The 21,926-nt window shown below is 54.8% G+C and overlaps 1 protein-coding gene across 3 annotated transcripts; it reads right to left on the bottom strand.

Moving 5' to 3' along the window:
* Window positions 1-719: 719 nt before the first annotated feature.
* Kcng4 (potassium voltage-gated channel modifier subfamily G member 4) lies at window positions 720-18,282 on the bottom strand. 3 transcript variants are annotated; one of them, XM_063247714.1, is made up of 4 exons: window positions 17,634-18,282; window positions 17,097-17,266; window positions 15,340-16,123; window positions 720-7,416 (listed from the first exon to the last, which is right to left on the bottom strand). In XM_063247714.1, exons 3-4 carry the CDS (start codon window positions 16,087-16,089, stop codon window positions 6,637-6,639), a joined length of 1,530 nt encoding a protein of 509 aa, XP_063103784.1. In that variant the 5' UTR covers window positions 16,090-16,123; window positions 17,097-17,266; window positions 17,634-18,282; the 3' UTR covers window positions 720-6,636. The 3 variants fall into 3 exon arrangements, with proteins under 3 accessions (XP_063103784.1, XP_063103783.1, XP_023423217.1); XM_063247713.1 differs by having other exon boundaries at window positions 15,340-16,127; window positions 17,634-18,281; XM_023567449.2 differs by lacking the exon at window positions 17,634-18,282 and having other exon boundaries at window positions 15,340-16,127; window positions 17,097-17,443.
* Window positions 18,283-21,926: the final 3,644 nt, after the last annotated feature.

The raw sequence follows: 21,926 nt of genomic DNA, 5'->3' as shown, positions 1-21,926 counted from the left end.
ACTGGAAATTCTTCTTAAAATAGCAAGAGGCAGTATGGTAACCATTGTTGATCACCTTGTATTTTGTTTTTACATTATCTATTATGTCCATCCTTTTGATTTGACTGACTCTGTTCTGATATGTCGCATTTGGTTTTACTCTCTTCAAAAAAAGTAATAAGAACTGTGGGAGTAGTAAAACCCAAAATGTGTAATTGTCATTGTACAAAAGGAAAGAAAAGAAAGTGCTTTAAAGGTTATAACTGCATATATGTTTAAGTGTATAAGATAGAAAACCGTATTACTGAGTTTTTTTGGATCATTGAACAAAACTGTTTGCACTCTCACTGTTTGAAAGTCCACTTTATATGCTTCAATTTTGTAACTTGAACAACTATTTCTAAGATGAGAATATGTAATTTATTAACTAGTGATTTCTTACTGTTTATTTTTTAAATTTTGTATTACTTGTCCCCTTTTTCTGTTTTTTTTTTTCCTTTTTCTCCTTAAATAAAAAAAAAAAAAAAAAAAAGAAAAAGAAAAAAAGAAACTCTGCCTCGAAACCAACCTGAGCCGTGCTCAGCTCCGGACTCAGGTCTCACAGGTGGCCTGCGGAGGGTGACCCTGGTCCCCACCATCCTTTTCCAGAGTGTCCTCCCCGTCTCCTTCCAAGCCCCCAGAGTCAATCCTAGTGGCCTCCTGACTGGACTGTCCCCAATGTACCAAAGAAGCCACCGCACTACTTCTTAATGTCATTTAATGTTTCTCTCAGGGGTGCACAGGGAAGGGGCCAATAGCTCACCCTGCAAGGTGCTGGGTGAGCCTGCCACTGGTCCCTGGGGGACCTTGTTCAGCCTGGTCAGCAGCCGAGGACAATGGGAACTTGGGAAGCAGCAAGATGGGCTAATTTTAGTTCAGGACACTGGGACGGGTTCCCAAGTTGCATCACATGAAGCCTGGTGTTCCCTTGGCTTTGTTCCCCACAAGGCAAAGGTGAGTTGTGACGGTCACACGGTGTCTCTGGAAACGGCTGCTGCAGAGTGGGGCTGGCTCCTTTTGTTTTATTTTTTAGTGTCTGTGCTCCCGAAGTGAACACCTTTTGTTTCATTTTTAACCAATGTCACATTCCTGGAGGTGCCCTTTGGGTAGTAGCAGGCGCTACTGAGAGACAGGCTGGTGTGGCTGGGCGCCCAGTGCTGGGTTGGTCCCGGTTTGATCGGCCCTGACTGTGTCCTGTGAGTTCCATCCCTTCTCTGGGCTTTCTCAGCTGCATCTGTAAAATGGGCAGGTTGGGTCCAGTGGTCACTATGGTCTTCTTATCCCTAAGCATCTGTGAAGATGCCAGGTTGGGATAAGGGCAGAACAGAGTCGCCTCCTTGGCACAGGTGGAGACGAGAGGCTGAGCCCTGGGGACTGGTCCACCTGCACAGGGAAAATGCTGTCCTTCTATGATGTGGCCCAGGGAGGGGGCATGTGGTCAGCTAGGCAGGCACATTCTACCTGGATGGCTGCACTGCAAGGAGGACCAGGGTTCGTTTGGTTTTTACTTGTCTTTAGGCCAGGCCAGCGCTGCTGTATCCCTCTCCTCCCCCTTTTCAGTGGTTGATCCCTGCCAGCGTTTCGTGGGGCTGCTTCCCAGGAAGAGGGCTGTGGAGGACACGGTACCCCTAGATGTGACGTCCTAGAGGGACACAGCACACTCAGTGTCCTGACCCAGTGCATGTAGCCTCAGTCCGAGCATGGGGAGATGTCAGATGGAAAAGGAGGAGCGTTCTGCTCAGGCTGAGGTGTATGAGGTGGTCACCCATGGTTTCATGTCGTCAGAGTTAAAGGAAAGCCATAGAACTGGTCCAGACTTCAGCAGGACAAGGAGAAGTCATATCTGATCCTGGATTCTGTGCCGGGTGGGAGGAGAGGGCCGTGAAGGGGGTATCAGGCCAACGGACAGGCGGGAGCAAACATCACACCTTGTTCAGTGTGTTCTGGCAGATGACCTCTCGTGGCTCTGGGTGGCAATGACCTTGGGCTTGGCATCCACAGACCGCAGTCCTCAGGCTCTCCCACCTCAGAGGAGGGAGCTGGCTTACCTCTGAGCTTTCTGCCCTTTTGGCAGGAGGAGGTCATAGATTCCCAGGGGAACCTGACGGAATAATCAGATGTGTCGTACTTGGAAGGTTCCCGAGCTATTGGGGCCACACAAACACTTCTGATTAAGAATCCCTGGGCAGAGGGTGCCTGCTGGTTCTTGCAAGCAGCACATTCTACAGTTCTGAGGGCGGGACGCAAACCACACGGTGTTCCCTCTGAGAGATGGAAGGCTCGTAGGTGATCGTCTTCCGATATACTTAAATTAATAAATATTTTATCATGTACTGGTATTTTTGCATATTCCAAGCCCGTGACTCCTTATTATTGTGCAATGAAACACATCTTTGGTAGTACAAAAAAGTAAAATAAATAAAGTCTGGAGAGTAGAGGGCCGTGGTGTGGGCAGCTTGCTCTCAAGTGGTTCAGGGGAATGCTCTAAGGGTACAAAACTAAAATGTGGATAGGAAAAAGCTCAAAACAAATGGGTCAACGTGTTTTTTTTTTAAAAAAAAGGTGTATCGGGATGCTTTATCTGTCCATATGGTTCTCACAACATTTTTGTGCTTTGACATTTTCCAAATAAAACGAGGCAGACTTGATTGGTCTCTCGGCAGCTGGCAATCATTCAGAAAACAAACTTTTTTTTTTTATCGGTACCGGGGATTGAACTCACGACTGCCTGCTTGCAAGGCAGGCGCTTATGCCGCTGAGCCAAATCCCCAGCCCCCAGAAAACAAACTTATTGGCACATCAGTGTAAAGGAAAAGAGGGACTCGTAAGAAACTGCTCATGGCCCCATCTGGGGTGCCGACGCCATACCTGTGAGGGGCGGGGGAGAGCTAGGGGGCAGAGGCAGGAAGCGACCGCAGTGAGCTTCCCTCTGTGCTTGAACCACTGCCAAGCTTTGTCATAGGAGCCTCTCTGGGGGTAGGCAGGGCTCAAAGAGTGGCTCCATCCTCACCCCCTCCCTGTTCGCTGCTGCCCCCATTGGTGATATAAACTGTTCCCGGAATCCCACGAGGCCCAGGCTGGGAAAGCTTCTCTATGGTCAAGTGGTTAGGAGGGTCAAGGTGCCAGAAGGTGCCAGGGACACCCCAAGACAACCCCGCTTCCTCAGTCGGGAGAGCACAGCACAGAGTGTTTTAAACTCAGCTTGAATGTTTTCTTCCAGGGCTTGTGCCTCGCCTCGGACGAGCCTCAGAGCCACAGCGGATACATTAAGAAGGGTGCCCTGTGGGGAGCAGGGTACTTGGCTCCCATCAGCTGAGCCACCGTGTGGTCCCGGGCAGGTGGCTTTCTCTCTCCGAGTTCTGGTCTTCAGTCTTAAAACGAGGGAGCTGATTTACTGCAGCATCTTATCCTTTCAGAGGGTTGTTGATGCTTTTCAGAAATGAATGAAGCCCTGCACACTTGGTCCTTTGAAATTCACACAGTCTCTTCTTCTGCCCCTCATCTCTGCTCCCTACATGGGCTGACTGTCTTCTGACCTCAGAACATTCCAGAAGCCGTCAAACGAGAGTCAAATTGCCACCTGAATTCCTTTCACCCTTGAAGCGTAAACTCAGCCGTCCTCAGCTTATTGCTTGGGCTCAACTCTGGCTAGAAATATACTGAACCAAAACGTTAATTACACCTAGGAGCCACGTCTGTCTACGCAACCTGAAAATGGCCAGGGGAAAGGAGTTATTTTCCCTCTAGCTTCAGCTGAAAATCTCATCCCTTGGCCTCAGAGGGAGGGGGAACCTCTGGAAATCACAGGACCTCTCCGGCCTGCGGGGAGGAAGACATTGCCAGCCATCTGTTCATCTCTCCCGCCCATCCGACCACAAGGAGGAGAGGCTGCTCAGCAAGCTGAGACAGAGCCAATTTAGACCCATCCTCTAGACAGTACCCGGGAGGAAAATTAGAGCTTTTAATTAAGCCCCACAGGCAAGCAATCAATTCCAATTTTCCGCCTCTAATTTAGCAGAGAATTCAACTGGGCGTGTCGGGACACTATGGAATCTCATCCTGTGGATGCTGGGGTCACCCAGTGTTGATTTTAAACTTTTTGTTTTGCCTCAGCAGGCCTTCGTGGGGCTGCCTGGGCGGAAGCCAGTTCAGGCTGGTTCCGGCGAGGGGCAGAGGGTGATTAGGAATTACTGCATCAGGCACGCTGCTTGGACAACGTCCTCTGTCAGAAGAGGGGCGGACGTGGGGAGCGGGGAGTTCTGGGGGCTTCTGGTGGCTGTGGGAGATTTTCCTCTGCTTCCCGTGGGAGGTGAGCCTTTTTCCTCAGGTCCTGGGGCTGTGGATAGGCACTGGCTGGGGGCGGGGAACAGGGCAACCAGAAATTTTCAGGTTCTTCTAAACATCAGCAGTTGTTATGCTGTGCCCCAGGATGCAGAGCTCTCCCCCTGGCTGGACTGCTATGCCCACCTACCGCAGCCCCTGCCAGCGCCTGGGGTAACCCCAGCCAGAAAACCACGCAGCTGGCCAAACCCACATCGAGGGAAAGAAGGCTGCCTGGAGATGCAAAGGAGTAAAAACCAGGGGTCCCAGGAGGCACCCAAATGGTCCAACTCCCAGTGAGAGAATAATAGTTTGCCAAAGAGTAGTTATTTTTTAAAAAAATTTGCACATGCTGTAATCTCAGCATCTTGGGAGGCTGAGGCAGGAGGATTGTAAATTTGAGCCCAATCTGGACAACTGAGACCTCATTCCAAAAAAGAAAAGGGAAAGAATGTAGCTCAGTAAAAATCCCTGGGTTTGATTCCTACTTACACGTACATGCACACATATGCACACACACACAAATTATCCTGGAACAAGACTCATATGGCTATTGTCCAAGGTGCCCAGAATACAAGACCCTGCTGGTCACTTCTCAGAGCAGAGACATGGGGCCGGGGCTGACCTGATAGGGTGCAGAGCTTCCCCTGTGGGACCCACTATACAAGGAGCTTACCTAGAGGACTGTCACCGTCTGGGTGTCCCACAGACTCTGGGGTTCTAAAGGGATAGGCCCATGTGCCAGGGTCAGCCAGGGGATACGAGGAGAAAGCAGAGGGAGCCAGGGCTCCCCTGGAGACCAGGGCCAGCTACAAGCTAGATGCAGTGCTTTCCTGAGCCAGTGCCTTTGGCCTTGCCCTGTGGTCAGGAAGCTTGCATAAGATGCAGGAGTCTTTGCTAAAAACTAGCAGAAAAAGCTGGGTGCGATGGCCCATGCCTGTTATCCCAGCACTCTGGGAGGCTGAGGCAGGAGGTGCACAAAGCAGAGCCCTGCCTGGGCAGTTTAATGACTTAGCAAAATCTCATCTCAAAAAAACTTTAAAAATTGGAGGTGTGGCTCAGTGACAAGGTCCTGGGTTCCATCCCCAGCTCCAAAATAAGTACATAAATTAGTAAAGAGGAATTCCAAGGACTCGTTACCTGTAATTGATGCACCCCATCCATCCAGGCCAGGTTCCTTGGCCCCAACTCACCCATTAGTACCCTGGCCACCTTTCCCATGGACTCTCAGCCAACCGTGAGTGACAGTGCGGACGCATCATTTCTGGGAAGTGCCATAGAGGACATGGCCCACGTAGGTCTGCAGGGAGGAGCCGGCCCTGCAGGTCTCCCTATAACGCTCAGTCCCTTCCCTCCTCCCAGCCTGCAACCCTTTGAGCGTCACCATCATCCTCACCAAACTGTGAAGACACAACTCTGCCCTCCACCAAGCACTGCGGTCCACCATCCTTGCACCCCGACCCCATTTCTAGCTTTGTACCCCGAATTCCCTCCTCACCCCACCTGCCTCGTGTCTCTGGGGAGCCCTCTGGGCCCCGGCTGCTTAGTGTCCCTGCTCTGCTGTCCAGCAGAGGCCTCTGTGGGCTATGCAGGGTGGAATTTCTCTGCACATGAACAAATGTATGGAAATGGCATGGTACTTCCGTGCCCTGGGTCAGGGCCTGGTCCAAGAGCCTGTGTGGGGCAGATGCTGAGGCTGCCCTGGGTTCTGCACTGAAGAGGAAGCTGAGTCCCTGCAGGAAGAGGAGTGCAGTGGCCCTGGGAGTCTCTGTGCTGGGGAGCAGCATCCCGCCCGGTCCTGGGTATGTGGGTGGATGGGGGCAGGCTTGCAGCTACCAGCTCCTGACCTGGGATGAACTGGGAAGAGGCCACTTTAGCCTTCTCGGTTTACTGCTTCCTGAGGCTTGTCAGGAAACAGCATGGGGTGGTGAGCCCAGAGAAAGCCCTCCTCCTCGGGGAGCCAGGAGAGAGGCTCCGAGGAAAGACAGGGTTCTGCAGGTGCCACAGGAAACCCCTCATGGGCATGCACAGCCTCTGCAGGGAAAGAAACAGTGCAGATGGGGAAAGAGCCTGCCAGGCCAGGTGGGCGGCACTGAACAGACAGGCAGGGGGAGGACACAGATAAAGCCCCAGGTCTTCCAGGTCAGGAGGACCAAAGGCCACCCGGTGACATCTGTGGCCTTGCAGCCCTGCTTTGGGAGCGCTCCGGGGGCCTCTAGAGACAAAGCTTGTTTCTGGCAAGAGCGATGGGCTGGAGCCACATGCCGCACTCATGCACACACACGCGATGCCACGGAGCTACAGGTACACAGCGGGCAGGGCAGGGCCCTCGTCGGGGACCAGGTCGTCCACGTCAGCCAGGAGCTCCCGCTCGCTGGCGCTGGCCACGTGGGCACTCTGCAGGCGGCGGAGGCGAGCCTGGAACTGCTCCTGCTCCCTCTTGAGCTCCAGGTAGGAGTGGGAGAAGGTGTGGAAGATGGACGTGGCCGGGAAGGCCATGATGAGGATCCCGCTCAGGATGCTGCTGAGAGCCACCATCTGGCCGGGCACGCTGCGGGGCACCATGTCTCCATAGCCCACCGTCGTCATGGAGATGATGGCCCACCAATAGGAGGCAGGGATGCTGGTGAATTCCAGGACCCGTCCGGACTCGTTCTCGGCCACGTAGACCAGCGGGGAGAAGAGAGTGACGGCCACGGCCAGGAAGAGCAGCAGCAGGCCGAACTCGCGGGCGCAGCGGCGCACTGTGAGCCCCAGCGTCTGCAGCCCCAGCGAGTGCCGGGCCAGGCGCATCACGTAGAGGATGCGCAGCGCACGCAGCACCCGCAGCACCAGCCCCACCTTCTCCAGGTAGGAGCTGCCGCCCGGTCCCTCGCCGTCCCCCGGGGGCTCCTCGGACACCACCAGCGACACGTAGTAGGGGGAAATGGCCAGGATGTCGATGATGTTGAGGGGTCCTTGGAAGAAGCGGCACTTGTTCCGGGCCTGGACGAACCGCAGGCAGAACTCCAGGGAGAACCAGGCCACGCAGATGGTTTCCACGACAAAGATGTAATAGCATTTGCGAGAGCATTCACCCTGTGTGGGGAAAGCAACAGAAGGCAGGAGGGGTTGGCGGCCCTGGGGAAAGGAGACAGCTTGGGGAGAGCTGTGTGGCCTGAGCCCTGTGCATAGGCTGGACTCCCCACCCCACTCCTTCTGTGCGGTTTTCAGGTAAAGGCAGGTACGTGACGGGTCAGCTGGGTCGGAGACCACCATGTCCAGCCTCCTTTTCTAGCCAAGTGTGGCCAAATGGCCAAGTCATCACCTACAGAGTCAGACACTGGTGTGAGCTCCTGCACCCCGCTCAACCCTTCAGCAGCGGACACAACCCAGATGGGCTCCAACCAACCCCAGCAGGCAGACAGAACCAGCACCCCAGGGAAGGGAACATACAAGTGGAAAATCTGGGTCTCACAGAGATAGCTGCCCATTTGCATGGGTCCCTCCCCTGGGGAGTAACACAGGACAAAGATAAGCACCCACTGTGTTGGGAAGCAGGGCTATCCTGGTCCCCTCGTGACAAGGTGATCTCTGCTGTCACTGAGGCAGGCATCTTTGGGTACCACCATGGCTTGGTTGCTACGAAGCAGGGAGGATTGCCATGAGTCCAAAGTCAGTGTGAGCTACCTGAGTTCCAGGCCAGCCTGAACTACGTAAGAAGACCCTGTCTCAAAACAACACAAAACAAAACAAAAGCAAACGGAAAACAAACCAAAAACCCCACAGCAAAAGAACTTTAATGTGCACTTATCACCAGGGGATCTTGCTAAACTGCAGATGGTGAGGCTTGAGCCACACGGCAATGCTGTGAACTGGTGGCACAGCCTCGTTATACGCCCAGGAAACAGTCACAGCAGTGCAGTGACTTGCCTGAACTCACATATCCAGTAGGTGGTGGCATCCAGCTCCATCCAGGTCTCTGAGCCACTCCAGGCAGCTGAGTAACTTTTCCATGAGCTGCCCTTCATCCCTCTGAGGCCTGCTTTGTGCCAGGCACAGTGGCAGCTCTGGAGTCCAGGTCAGTGGTAAAACAGCATGGTTCTGGGGCCTGGGAGGTTGGCCTGGGCGATTGTCCTGCCTTAGTGACCTGAGGCTGAGACCCTCTGTGCAGGGGCCCGGCAGCTTCCAGCCACATGGAGCTGATCTGTGGTCACCATTGTGTGGCCTGGCTTTTCACAGAGCCCCTCAGACCCTGGCTCCTCAGAGTGGGATCCCAAAGCACCTGCCTCCCCTGGGACCTTGGTAGGACCACCCTGCCTCGTCATTTGTATTTTAGCAAGATCGCCTGGTAATTTTTTATGCTGTGGGTGTTTTGATTTGTTGGTTTGGGTTCTGGTTTTCATTGTTGTTGTTCTGTAGCCCAGGCTGGCCTCAGATTCCTGGCGATCCTCCTGCCTCAGCCTCCCGAGTGCTGAGCTTACAGCACCACCACGCTCAGCACATTCCAGTTTGAGAGGCTGCTGTAGTTCCTAATCTTCAGCCTCAGGTGCACATTAACATCCCTTGGGGGCTTGGAAAACTTCTGACACCCAGGACACTCCCATCCCAAGATTCTGGTTTAATTGATCTAGGCTTTAGCTCCAGTGGTAGAGTTTTCCAGAACCCCTCCCTGCCCGTGATTCTATGTGAACCCAGAACCTCTCCCCGCTGCTTTCTGCCAGGAGTCGGGGCTGGGGAGGTGCAGCCCTAAGTGCTCATGGGCCAGGTTCAAATCCTGACTCTTTATTTTTTCAGTTCTAAGGATTGAAAATACTAGGACCTTCACCCTGAGCGACACCCCCAGCCCTTTAAAAAGATGTTTATTTAAAAATTTGAGACAGAGTCTCACTTTGTTGCTAAATTGCCTAGATTGGGCTCCAGTTGTGATCTTGCCTCAATCTCCAAAAGTGCTGGGGTTACAAGCCTGCACCACCACGTCCGGCTTCAAATTCCCACTCTCACCTGTCTCAGCTCGCAAAGGCTGCTGTGACAAGGGGACACGACTAGCACACTGGCCCACATCAATGCCCTGCTCTCAGACGGTGCCTGCCTGGTGAGTGTGAGGGCACCGTCCGCCTCCTACTGCTGGATTTTACGGGACGCTGAGCGTGTTGTGTGACTCAGCAAGAATGCTCTGCCTCACCTGTCCAGGGTTCGCTCCAGGACCCTGGGGAGCTCAGGAGTTTTGGCCCCTGTTTCCTAGTCCTGCTCCAAACTCACTACGTGACCTCAAAGCCATCCCCACGTCTGTCCTCTCTGTGCTTCAGCTTCCAGTGAAGAGGCTGGTTGGATTCACTGCCACCCAAAGCTGGTTCAGAAAACCTCACATGTGAATCCCCAAGGGTGCTGGTGACAAATGCATATTCTGGGGAGCCATCAACAAACCCAACTCTGGAGTGGGGCCCAGGACTGCGCATCTGGGCAGCTCTCCCCTTGAACTCTGAACACATGGAAGTTCTAGACTGGGCTCGATTCTCTCCTCCAGGCCACCTTCTTCCGTGGCATCTGGGAATTTCCACCTTGGCACCCTGGGAATAGAGGAGGGTGACTTCCAGCGCCGAGGAGGCTGGGTGGTGTGACGGCTGCCTGCAGGCCTGGCCAGTGCTTGGCTATTCAAGCCATGCACACCCCCTCCATCCTCCCGGCCTGGCCAGCTCCTCCCACACTGCAGCAAGCAGCTGTGAGTCACTGCCTGCCGCACCTGGCTCTGCTCTGCATCCCTAACCAGCCGGGCACAGGCACCGGGCAGAAGGGTCAGGCCTCTGCAGCTGCACTGGTGCCCTGGCATTTGGGGCTCCAGCTGGACCCCCAGCCCAGCCAATATTTGCAAGAGAATAGAAAGAGGAGAAGGAAGGAAAGTTTCTCTTGTCTCTCTGAAGAAGTTCCTTTCTGGTTGTATTTTGTAGGGAGAGGAACAGCTCATCCTGGTTTGCTCCATCTTCCTGGGTTTGAGCACAGAAACTTAGGGTCCTGGGAGCCCCCTCAGTGCTAGGCAGTGGGGATAGTGGGTGTCCTTGTTTGTGGGGCTTGTCCCTTCTTTCGGGAATGGCTGTCAGGATGGTGCTGCCATGGGTGTGGCAGGCTGAGGGGGAAAGACCACGAGGGAATGTTCTAGGGTGAAGACTGCATGAGGTTAGCTATGAAAAGACACAGTTAAATATGTGCTCTGCAGCCATGCACAGTGGCACACATCTAAATCCCAGCACTTTAGAAGGCTGAGGCAGGAGGGTTACAAGTTTGAGCCCAGCCTAGGAAACTCAGTGAGACCATCTCAAAAAAAAAAAAAGTTTAAAAAAGTGAAAAGCAGTGTGGATGTAGCTCAGTGTGAAGGCGCTACATTCAATCACCAACACTTACCGCACCCCCAAAAAGATGTGTGCATTTCAATGTAGGTACATGTTATGTGCAAAACTGTGAGGCAAAAATAATAATACTGATAAAAAGTGATTGGGGAGGAAGGAAAGAAGAACAGAATGGTACTGCTTGCTGGTATACTGGAGCATTTTGTTCACTTTGTAAATGTCTAGAATTCTATAAAAGTAAAAAAAAAAAAAAAAAAAAAGAAATTTTAAACATTTCAAGCCATCATGAGATACCACTTTACCCCCAGGTAGGACAGCTAGCATCAAGAAGACAGGTGACCATGATCTCCTGGGAGGCTGAGGCAGGAGGGTTGCTGCAAGTTCAAGGTCAGCCTGAGTTACATGGTTGGACTCTGTCTCAAACAAACAAAACAAGACGATGCACATGCTAGCAAGTGCTGGTGAGGCTGTGGGGAGGCAGGAGCCCTCAGCACCCGTGGGTGGGAAGGCAGCTCCTCAGGGGCGAGGCTGAGAATCAGTGCGGGACCCAGTGAGTGACCAGAGAGGACCTTGGAAGCCGAAGGCCCCACACTGCAGGACCCCATCTACTCGCAGTGCCCCAAAGTGGCCAATCTAGAGACAGAGGGAGCGAGCAGACCAGCCCTTGCCAGGGACCAAGGGGGCAAGGAATGGGTGTGGCTGCTGTGGACCTTGGGGTTGATACAAGATTCAGGAGTAAGACGGTGCTGGTGGCTGGACCACTCTGAGAATCGCTGAAACCCACCGAAGGTGCTCTTGAGTTTTTGTTGCTGTTGTTTGTTTTACGACAGGGCCTTGCTAAATCTCTAGGCTGGGCTAGAATCTGTGATCCTCCTGCCTCGGCCTCCCCGAGTGCTAGGATTATAAATGTGCACCACCACGCGGGGCTGAGTTGTGCACTTTTAGAGAGTGACTATTATGGTATGTGAATCACATCTTAATAAAAAAGACTCCAAGGTCCTCAGCCCAGCCTGGGGGTGGCAGTGAGTAGGTCCAGCGGGCACCCTTCATGGAGCACCTGGACAGAGCGCAGGGCTTCCTGAGAGTGCTGCATGGGTGGGCACCGGGCAGCTCTGCAGATCTCGCTGTGAGGCGTGAGGGCTGACTGGAGCCTTCGTGCTCCCTTCAGCCTCTGCGGCACCGCTGCAGTGTCCCTCAGGAATCCCACATCCTCACCTCCCTGCAGCCTGCTCCCCACCCCAGGCTGCAACTCGGACTCTGCCTCAGCACCCCTGGCTGCTTCTTGGGGCCTGAGGTGCTGACTCACCCTCCCCTGGTTTCTCTCTTCCCCAGAGGGCCACCGCTCCCTGGCCTCCTCGGAGCCTGGAGCCCTGCGCAAGCCTCCCTCACTGACCACTCCCCCAGATTGCCCAGGCTCCTCTCTGCTCCCTCCCAATGGCCACCCCCACTCTGGTCCTGGGTCATGAGCTCTGGTCTCTGAAGGCGGCTCCCCTTCTGTAGCATGGGGCCAGTGATTCCTGTCCTGCAGGGCAGCAGTGGGCACCAGGGGACCCCTGCCCTGGGGCTGGCACTGCAGAGGCGCTTCCTGGTCTAACTGCCCTTCCTCGTCCTCCTCCTCCTCCCTGTCCCTTCCCTCTTCTCCCTCCTCCTCTTCTGTAGCTGCTGCCCTGGGCCCATCACCATGAGCAGTGAGGTGGCCACTGCTCCACTAAATATAAAAGCCCTGAGTTGCTGAGCTCTGGCAAGCCAGGAACCTCATGGGCCTCAGTCTTTCCACCCTTGGAATGGGACTGTCATGGGGATTAAGATTAGATTAGATTAGATTAAGAAACCAGGGGAAATAACTGCACAGGGCTGGGTCTCACAAGCACGGTTGGATCCTCATATCCACTGGTTTTACAAACAACCTTAGAAAATAGTCAGAAGGAAAGCTTGCTCTGTACTGAACACGTTCAGATTTCTTTTCCTGTAAAAATCTAGTTCTTCAACAACCCAGCATAACAACTATTCACACAGCATTTGGAGCATGGTAGATTTTATAAACCACTAGACATGACTGGGCGTGTATGGAAGGATGTTGTACCCTGCACTTTTATATAAGGGATGTGGGTTTTGGTACCCAAGTGGGTGAGGAGTGGCCAGTCCCTGGATACACAAGGACACTCTATTAGCTCCAAATCTCACTGTCCCATTGCTCTGCTGCTGTGTCCTGGGCGGTCACCTCAAGGAGAGTCTAGGCCAGGACAGAGGGAGACTTGATGGGGCAAAAAAAAACCCTCCAAAGCCCAAGTAAAGCAGAAATCACTAGAGCAGTTACCAAATGTCAGTGAACACCGAATGGCTGGAGAGACCAGGGCCTCCCTGGGAAGGGGCGGGGCGGGAGGGCTGTGGCGGGAGGGTTTTCTGGAAAGAGCAGGCAGCAGTGAGTAGGTAGAAACTGCAGTGAGGAGGTGGCCAAATCAGAAGGCACAGGAAGGCATGGCTCCTGGAGAGGGACTTGGCAGCCTCCCCCACCCCCACCCTCCCGGAGCTTTAAAACGCTCCATGTAGCTGGTGTGGTATCCGAGGTCAGGAGGGTTGAGGGTGTAGCCTGGGCTACACAGAGGAATCTTTTCTCAAAAATGAAAAAACAATAAACCGTGAAGCTCCCTGGTCTTCCTTTCTCCCTCAGTCCCGTCTCACTGAGGAACCAGCACAGACCAAGATCCACACAGTCCCCTGCTCCCCGAGCCTGGTTCTGTCAGGCCCATCAGAGGGGCCCCGAGGAAACCCAGGGCTCCAGGCGCCTGTGCCTCTGGCCTGCTCAGGCACCTGGCTTGGCTCCTTGCTCCTCGTTTTAGCTCGTGATCTGGGGCACTGACCTTTCACCTTCCTGAGCACCCAGCCACTGCTGGGGTCACTGCAGAAGTGAGGAGAGACAGGTAGGAGCCAGTACCCTCCAGGCCCTCCCCTCCAACAAGTGTCACTGCCTTCCATCCCAGCGGAGCTCTGTGCCCCGGTGTGGCATTAACTTATCCAGGTGGAGGCCTTCAGAGCCGCTGGACTTGGCTCCAAGCAGCCCGGCTCATTTAGTAGGGATGCACTAGCCTAGCATCCCCCGGGGCAGCCATGAAATATGCAAGATGGGGAAGGAGCAGCGGGCTTTATGTAAATGTGAGGCTCCGACTGGAATGAACGAAGCTCCTCAGCCTCCTCCATCTCTGAATTACTGTCCCAGCCCCAGACGCAGCCCCTCTCTGGCCTGTGCTTCTGAGGGGTCTCCAGCAGCGTGCGCAGAGGTGGTTTCCCTGCAAGGACACAGAAAGGTCCTGCAGCGGGCTATGAGCATATCCCCCTCCTATGCCCGGCACGGGGCTGCCTGATTCCTCCTCTCCAACTTTGGGTGGAGGAGGAATGGGGTGAGGAGAGGGCTTATTCCGTCCTAATCTTTCAACTACAGAGTCCACAGGTAAACATCTCTGCGAGCAAGCAGCCTTTGAAATTGCATGCTTTTGTGCTGAAGACTGAAAAGATGCTTCCCAGCAGGGGACACAAGGGTGGGGTGCTGCTTGAAAAGTCCAAGGATTTTGGTTATCTTTTTTTTGGTGGGGGGACCAATCTCTGTGGATTGCGTGAAATACATTCCGTTCGACAGGTGTTTATTGAGAGCCTGTATGTGAGGGATGGGCTGGTTTTCCATCTGGAAGTTCTCTGACCCCGCTGGCTTGCCCTGGGAGACCTGTCTGCAAAGGAAGGGAATTTAGGAGCTGTGGCGCTGTGAGGAACGTGTGTTTGTGTGTGTGTGTGTGTGTGTGTGTATTGGCTCTCTCCTGTTGTGAGCACGACAATGGTGAGCCATAGGGTAGTACAGATTGGGAGGAAGGGCAATGGTTCCTAGGAGAAACGATCTGAGCCTAGTTTGAGGTTGTCCAGTAATCCTGCCAGCAATCTCCTAGGTTCCCGCTTCATGTCTCAGACCATCTTGTCCCCGGGCAGCCTTGGCATCTCCCCCAGCTCCAGAGAGAGAAAGTAGGAGAGGGTAAGCAGCCCGTCTGCCCCAGCCTCCTGGGGCAGGGCCGCTTACCCATCAGCCTCCCTGAGTCCGTCCACTGAGACTTACCAGGGACTCTGGCTGAGACACAGACAGGACGACCAGGGCCGAGAGGCTCTGCCGTCACCGATATGCTACAACGGGAGCAAACACATCCCGGATGTCGGCTTCCTCGTCTAAAAGTGGAGCTGGGGCACCAAAGGACTGTGAGCTCAAAGAGGCAGGATCTGCACCAACAACCAACACAAAGTAGCTGCTTAGTTAACACCCAGTGAGCACGATGTGACCCTTTCCTGCAATGCTATACCTGCTACAAAGAGGAAACTGAGTCCTAGAGAGGTGATTGTCCCCAGTCACAGAGCTGGGGGAGCCTGGCTGAGCCTGCTTGGCCCACTGAGACCAGATAGGGTTTTGCCAACATCCGGGATCCCTTACCAGAGCCAAGGGCACAGTGACTTTGGAGGGCCCAAGCACTTGGGCCTTTGAGAGCCCATGCTTCAAAAAAAAGAGAAGGAAAGAGATCTCCTGCGAACACAGTGCCCACGGGACACTATTCAGTTTTTCCCGCGTGCTTTAAGAAATGAAGACCTTTGCATGGAGTTCTTGTGAGATTGGGGTACCACTCCGTGCCCCGTGGAGGCCACTCACCTTGTCTTCCTCCGCCCGCAGGTCTGGCATGGTGCTGACGCACAGGCTGACGGCCGTGGTGGCCACAAAGAGGATGGACAGACAGGCGAAGACCTTCCCGGGCAGCCCGGACTGCGGGTCGTCCACCATCTGGCGCAGCCGGTTCATGCAGCGGCCCCAGCGCGAGGGGCGCGCCGCGGGTCCCGCGGCCTGGCGCCCCAGCTGCAGCGCCTCCTCCCTGCGCAGCTCGGCCGCCTCCTCCAGCTTCCGCAGCAGCCTGCGCAGGCAGCAGCGCTCCAGCTGGGCCTCCTCGATGCCCCAGTAGGCCAGCTCCTCGCGGAAGGACAGTGCGCACATCTCCTGAAGCAGCATCAGCTTCCCGGCCGCCAGGAAGCTCGCGATCACGCTGAAGGCGCTGGGACTGCGGTCGAAGAAGAACTCCTGGCTGTCGGCGTCGTAGTCGTCACACAGCTGTGCGATCTCCTCCAGACTGCTGCACAGCCGGAGCCTGCTCAGGCGGCTCAGCGGGAAAGCGTCCAGCGTGGTCCAGGGCAGCAGGTACCTCCGGCCTCCCACATTAACCAGGATCTCCTTCTTAAGGTCGGCAGCCGGGCAGGTGTCCACTGCACCCAGCCTCCGTGCCCTGCAGTAGTAAAGGCCCTTGACTGCCCGAGGCTCCAGGGGGCCATGCAGGGGCTGGCTCAGGGGGCTGCAGTCGCTGTAGAGATGGTGCCGGGGATGCAGGCCCCCGCCTCTGGAAAGTGTGGGCATCCTGGAGGCTATCAGGTGGGCAGCTGGGGTTCACCTGTCTGACATGAGGGCAAAGCAAGGGGATGCAGAGAAATCAGTCTCAGGGCAGAGTCCTGGGCACCCTGGGCATTTGCTTCCCAGCAAACGCTTGGTGCCTTTGCTGACACTTTCCCTGACACAGTTATTAGGCAGGGACCATGTGCCTGGTGTGTATCAGTGAACTGTCCCCGGCCCAGAGGAACAGAGCTAACAGATCCGAGGCATCTGCCTGGAACGAATGCTAGCATCCAGCTGGGGACCTGAGGATGGTTCTGAGCTGGACCGGGCAGACCCGTGCCACCTTCTGGCTGAGTGGCATGAGGCTGATAGCTTTGCCTCTCTGATCTGAACCTCATTCATTACAAGAATCAGACTGGCACCATTCTGCTGGGGACAGCAGGTGGGATTCAACATGCCAGGCCCTCTGCTTGCCCTGTGTGACTGGGACAGTGTAACGGCCACACTGGGGCCATGTCTGGGGCATATGCTCACCGTCCCCTAATTAACTCATCTGAACACTCCTCCAAAGAGTGCACAAGGGCGCTGCCACTCAGAGACAAGGAAACTGAGGTCCTTCCAGGTCAGCTAGCACCTGCCACCCTGCAGGACTCAGTGAGGGCTGTCGAAGGCCCAAGGATACAGACTGTGCCTGCTACCCGTGGCGTCTCACCCAGGAGTTGCTTGACGGTGACCACCCCGTTTCTTGATCGCTTTCTCCCTTGGGAATTCTCTAGGGTGCTCCACCCTGCTCCAAGCAAGCTGGCCTCGGCCACCCTTGCTGTGTGACCTTGAGCTAATTACTCCCCTTCTCTGGGCCTTGGTGTCCTATCTACAAAACAAAGGGCCCTCCAGTGCACTCCCTGTGTCAGACCCCTCTGGGGCACTTGACTGCAGATGCAGCCCAATATTCTTACAAAACTGTCCCCACAGTGTCTCTCCCCGTCAGCACCCTGCCACCGCCAGCCGGAGCTGTCTCCGGAGCTGCTTACATTCCAGGTGAAGTCCAATCAGGTGGCTGAGTGGAAGTCACAGCTCCTCTCAATTTCAGAGCCAGGTGGATTCCAGCGGACGTGCAGAGTGACAGCTGGAGCGCTTCTCCGGGCCCCACTCAGGGCTCTCTAAATCTGCAGCCAGTCACAGCAAAGGAGAGGAGTGCAGCCTGCGGGAGAAGAGGCTTTGGAAATCCCAGGAGCTTTCTGAAGCTTTCCGGTTTTCCAAGTGCAAAAGCCCAGACTTGGAGAGCCAACGTGACTTGTCCAAGGTCACACAGCAAATCCAAATCCAGCCCAAGACTCAGTTTCCCAGAGTGGGGCTCTTTCCAGAGCCTGAGCACTGCCCTATTTGCACTCAATGAACAAACCCAATTTTGCACACACACACAACAGCTGGCAGGCAAAGCTGCTTTAGAGCCCAGGAAGGATGCTCACTCCAAACAGTGTTTTTGCCAGAAGGCTTTATGGCATTGCCCGCTGATGTGCCCCCGCCCTGGAACAGATGCCCACTCCCTCCCCTGAAGCTGAACTCACCCTCTTGTCTCCGGGAGGCTGCTTGCAGCTGTTTCTTAGTTGAGGGAAGGGAGCCCATGTCCTGGTGCCCGGGGAAGGGACAGGTCTCTGGTGGAGGGGGAGGGGAGGGAACAACTCCCCAGTGCAGCAGTTTCTGGCAGAGTTAGTGCCGGTCTCCACTCTGGCCTCCTCCGGAAACCAGAAGTTGAGCATCTCTCTCGGGCATCTGCAGAGGAGCCCCAGGGCAGTGGGCAGGTTTGGGGATGACCCTGGAGCCCCTTCCTCCTGAGAGGCCAGGGTCTGGAGGCCTGCGCTAGAGGGAGTGGGGCCAGTCCTGCCTCAGAGGCGGACTTTGCGCTCCAAGTCCTATGAGGACAGCCAGGACCAGCGTGGTCCTGCAAGGGGGGATGGGAAGGGCTTAGGAATAATCTCTCCATCAGCCAGGCAGCAGGCAGGAGCCGCTGCAGCTCTGCCAACGCCAGCCGCTGGAAGGCAAGGAGAGCTGTCCTCCCTCCCTGCTTGGAGGAGCGCGGCTTGGGAGGGGCAGGGGTGGCTGGGTCCAGACATATGCAGCTTCCCATGTGCCGGTGGCTCCCAGTGCCCGTGATGTGCGGGGCTCGGATTAGGGCTGCCAGAGGAAGTTTGCTGCCTTTAACCAGCCCAGCCGGGGATAGCTGGGGAGAGCTGGGCCTTGGAACCCCGGGTAGATGGGGGAACTGCACTGGGGAAGGAGGGTAGGATCGAGTGTGAATGGGGGCTCCCCCACACTCAGTCCCCAGCTCTGATGCTAAATGCTGCCTATTGATCTTGGGCAGGCAAACCAGCCCCTCTGAGCCTCAGTTTTCTGGTCCATAGAAAATAGGGGACTAGAACAGAGGGATTCAGGAAGCAACAAATCCCAGCCACCAGAGCCAGAGCCTGCCCTGGGGTTGGCCCTGGAGAGGGGGGAGAAGACGAGATGTACACGGTGGGGGCCGGCTGGCCAGTGTGCCCCGGTGCGTCACCTCACCTCTCTGGTCAGATGAGGACAGTTGACGTGGGGCAGGCAAAAGTGCAAAGCCGTGTCTGACGCAGGCAGGCGTCACTGTGCACAGTGGTTCTTCCTCATTTTCTTAAGAGGCTCTGGCTTCTGAAGGGAGGTGACTTTCACAACTCAGTTTACAGCCCAGGCCCCACGAGGCTTGCTCAAGGGCAGGGTCCTCGCAGAACAAAGACTCGGGGTCCCCTCTGGACCCCAGCGCCTGCGCTTCCTGGCTCCCCAGGGACTGGCCATATGGCAGAGGCACCAGGCAAATGGATGTCCCAGTGTGGCTTTTAGACGGTGTCGTGACAGCCGCCAGGGTCCTGCAGAAATGGCTGAGGGCCTGGCGTGGGGCTGTGGTGGCTGAGAGGACAAGGGGAGACCCGGAGCCAGTGTCCACACAGAGCCCACCTGACTCCCCTCAGTACACAGGTTCAAATCCAGCGCTTACCTCTTCTGTGCTGTGTGCCCTGGAGCAAGAGCCTTCACCCCTCTGGGCTGCCCTTCCCCATCTGGGACTTGAAGATTATGGTGTCCCTGTAGCACCGTCGTGCTGAGCAAACCAGCACCTGCATGGTTCTGAGTATCAGCTGTGCGCTGTTTCCCAAGTCTCAGGGCAGACTAGGGAGAAGACAGGAAGAAGTCTGCTGCTGAGGAACCTTCTTATCTATTTATTTATTTTAAAATTTTGGTGTTTTGAGATAGAGCCTTGCTATGTAGCTCGGGCTGGTCATGGACTCTCCATGCAGCCCAGCTGGCCTTAAACTCACAGTGGTCCTCCTGCCCTGGCCTCCCAAGTGCTGGGATCACAGGCGCTCGCCATCACATCTGGCAAGAAAACTTTTTAAGTATCGAGGCCAATCTGCTGATCTAGCTCGAGCCTCCCACCCCAGGAGCGACCCTCTGACCTTCACTGCCGCCCAGGGTGGGTGGGGCTGGGCACAGTGAAGGCTCACAGCCCAGAGCTCTTCCTTAGCACAGACTGAGCCTGCGTGCAGCCGGGCGGCCCCTCACTCCCCGGCGATCACGGAGTCCTGCCTGCCTGTGGGACATCTTATCTTCCTCTCCCAGCGTTTCACCCTTACGCAGACTCTTGGGATGCTGGACTCGAGGCCGGGCCCCTCCTTGACATCTTCTGAAGAAAGGCTCCTGCCTTGTCCTCTGATAAAGGGACTGCCACACTGGGCCAACAGCTCTCCTGTGCCCCTGCAACAATAGCGCAAATGGGTCTCCTGAGGATAACACCAAGGTGGGGGCAGGCTGCATCCCCCACCCCGTGCTGTCTTTTCCACCCCATAAAGGCCGCCTGCATCCCTGTGCTTGTGGCCTCTTCCTCCCTCTTCAAAGCCAACAATCTACCTACTTCTGCTTCCAGGTTCATCTTTCCCCTCTAATTGAGATGTACATTGTTCTGTTCTGATTTGATTTACTGTTTTGTTTTATTCTCTTTAAAATAAAAAAAGTTTTAAATAAAATAAAATAAAAATGTCATTCTAAACAATGCTAGTGTAGGGCTGGGGATTTAGCTCAGTGGCATAAGCGCCTGCCTGGCAAGTGCAAGGTTGTGAGTTCAAAAATCGGTACCAAAAAAAAAAAAAAAAAAGATAAACAATACAAGTGATATGGGACTTCAAAACAAGACTACAGGGGCCGGGGATTTAGTTCAGTGGCACAAGCACTTGCCTGATAAATGCAAGATCATGAGTTCAATCCCTATACTAAAAAAAAAAGGAAAAAATTTTAAAAATTTTTAAAAAACTAGCTGTTCATACCATCACACACAATAAAATAAAATAGAACAGAATCAAACCAATCAAAAGAATGAGAGCATTATAAGGCTTTAAAACAAGCTGATAGGAAATCAACAGTGGCTACCATGACGTCTGATTTTAACAGGATCTAGTAACGTAACTATTGCTGATTTCCAGTGATCTTGTTCCGAAGCCCCATACCGCTTTCATGCTTTTGTTTTGATTGGTTTGATTCTGTTTTGGTTGATTTCACTATGTGGGAAGCATCGCTGTCTCTTCTTACAGGAGCCCTGGGTCTCCACCTGCAGGAACAGCTGGCACCAGAGACTCCGGGCTGCCGAGAGGGTGAGGGAGCCGGGTGAGCAGTGATGAGCTGTTTGCGGATGGAAAAGCTCCTGGTCTGTGACGGTTGCCAGTGCCAGTGGTGTGAATGCTACTCCGTGACCAGCTTCAGGCTAACAGCAGAGTGCCACGGAATGCAAAATAGGGATGGGTGACAAGGACAGGCCCCTGTGCCTGTCGGCTACTGCAGTCATGCACATGTGGCTTCCAGCGAGGTCACAAGGGGTCCCAACAGTGGGACCCTCGGTTATACCATGGACAGGTTCGCAAGCTGGGGCAGGTGTTGGCAGAGGGGCAGCTGGGCTGGAGAAGGGTGCGCCCCGGAAAGCGAAGCCAATCTGACCTCAGCAGAGAATTGGTATGGAGGACCCGATGCCAGAAAGAGAAACAGAGGCAGGTGGGAATCAGACAATGATGGGCCTTCCATGCCCTGCCAAGAATGGCCATGGCCCCCAGGCGTGGGGAGCTCCTGGTGCGCTCAGAGCCACGGTTTCCACTTGGAACATTCCAGCATCACCTCGAGGCTCTGAGAAGTCTGCAGTGCCTGGGCCACATCCAGGTGAACTCGGAATCTTGGGCTTGGAGCTCCACTTACAGGACCGCGCGACCCCAGCTGGTCCCAGTGTGCTGCCAGGTGTGAGAATGATCACCCACGCCCGCTCTGCAGTTTGCTCATGCCCCAGGTGTCACAGGAGGGTGGATACTGGTCACTCCTTAGGGCCCCTCATGCTACCAAGCCACAGAGAAAATGCAGAACCCTCAGACCCACAAGCACAGATCGGAAGAGTGTTTTGCAGAAATAATTGTGGATGTGTGCAAAAGTACAGGCATGGAGATGACTGGACAATCCCCCCCGAAGGGGCTGGTGAAATAAATGATGGTCGGAAAAGCAAACTGTAGCTGCAGAGGACCAGGGGGCCTGTTTAGCCTGCCGCCGAAGAACCAGGTAACGTGTGATGTGGGGAGATCACACCATGAGCCCTGGGCTGTGCCCACACACGCAAGAAGGGTGTGTGTGTGTGTGTGTGTGTGTGTGTGTGTGTGTGTGTGTTCTGCTTCTGAAAAAGGGTAGGTAATGAGGAGCTGCACTGCCCTCGGAGGGAACCTAAGGATCTTGGAGAAAGGAGTACAGGGCAATTTCACTTCCTCTATTTATTGTGATACTGGAACAAGGGTAAGAGGCAGCCTGGTGTCAGGGAA

This window comes from Cavia porcellus, unplaced genomic scaffold (genome assembly GCF_034190915.1).
Source record: "Cavia porcellus strain 051 isolate PalLab524CR breed Dunkin Hartley unplaced genomic scaffold, mCavPor4.1 scaffold_4, whole genome shotgun sequence".
Taxonomy (NCBI): domain Eukaryota; kingdom Metazoa; phylum Chordata; class Mammalia; order Rodentia; family Caviidae; genus Cavia; species Cavia porcellus.
The sequence above is the reverse complement of the archived record's forward strand: the minus strand, read 5'-3'. Positions and strand labels throughout refer to the sequence as shown.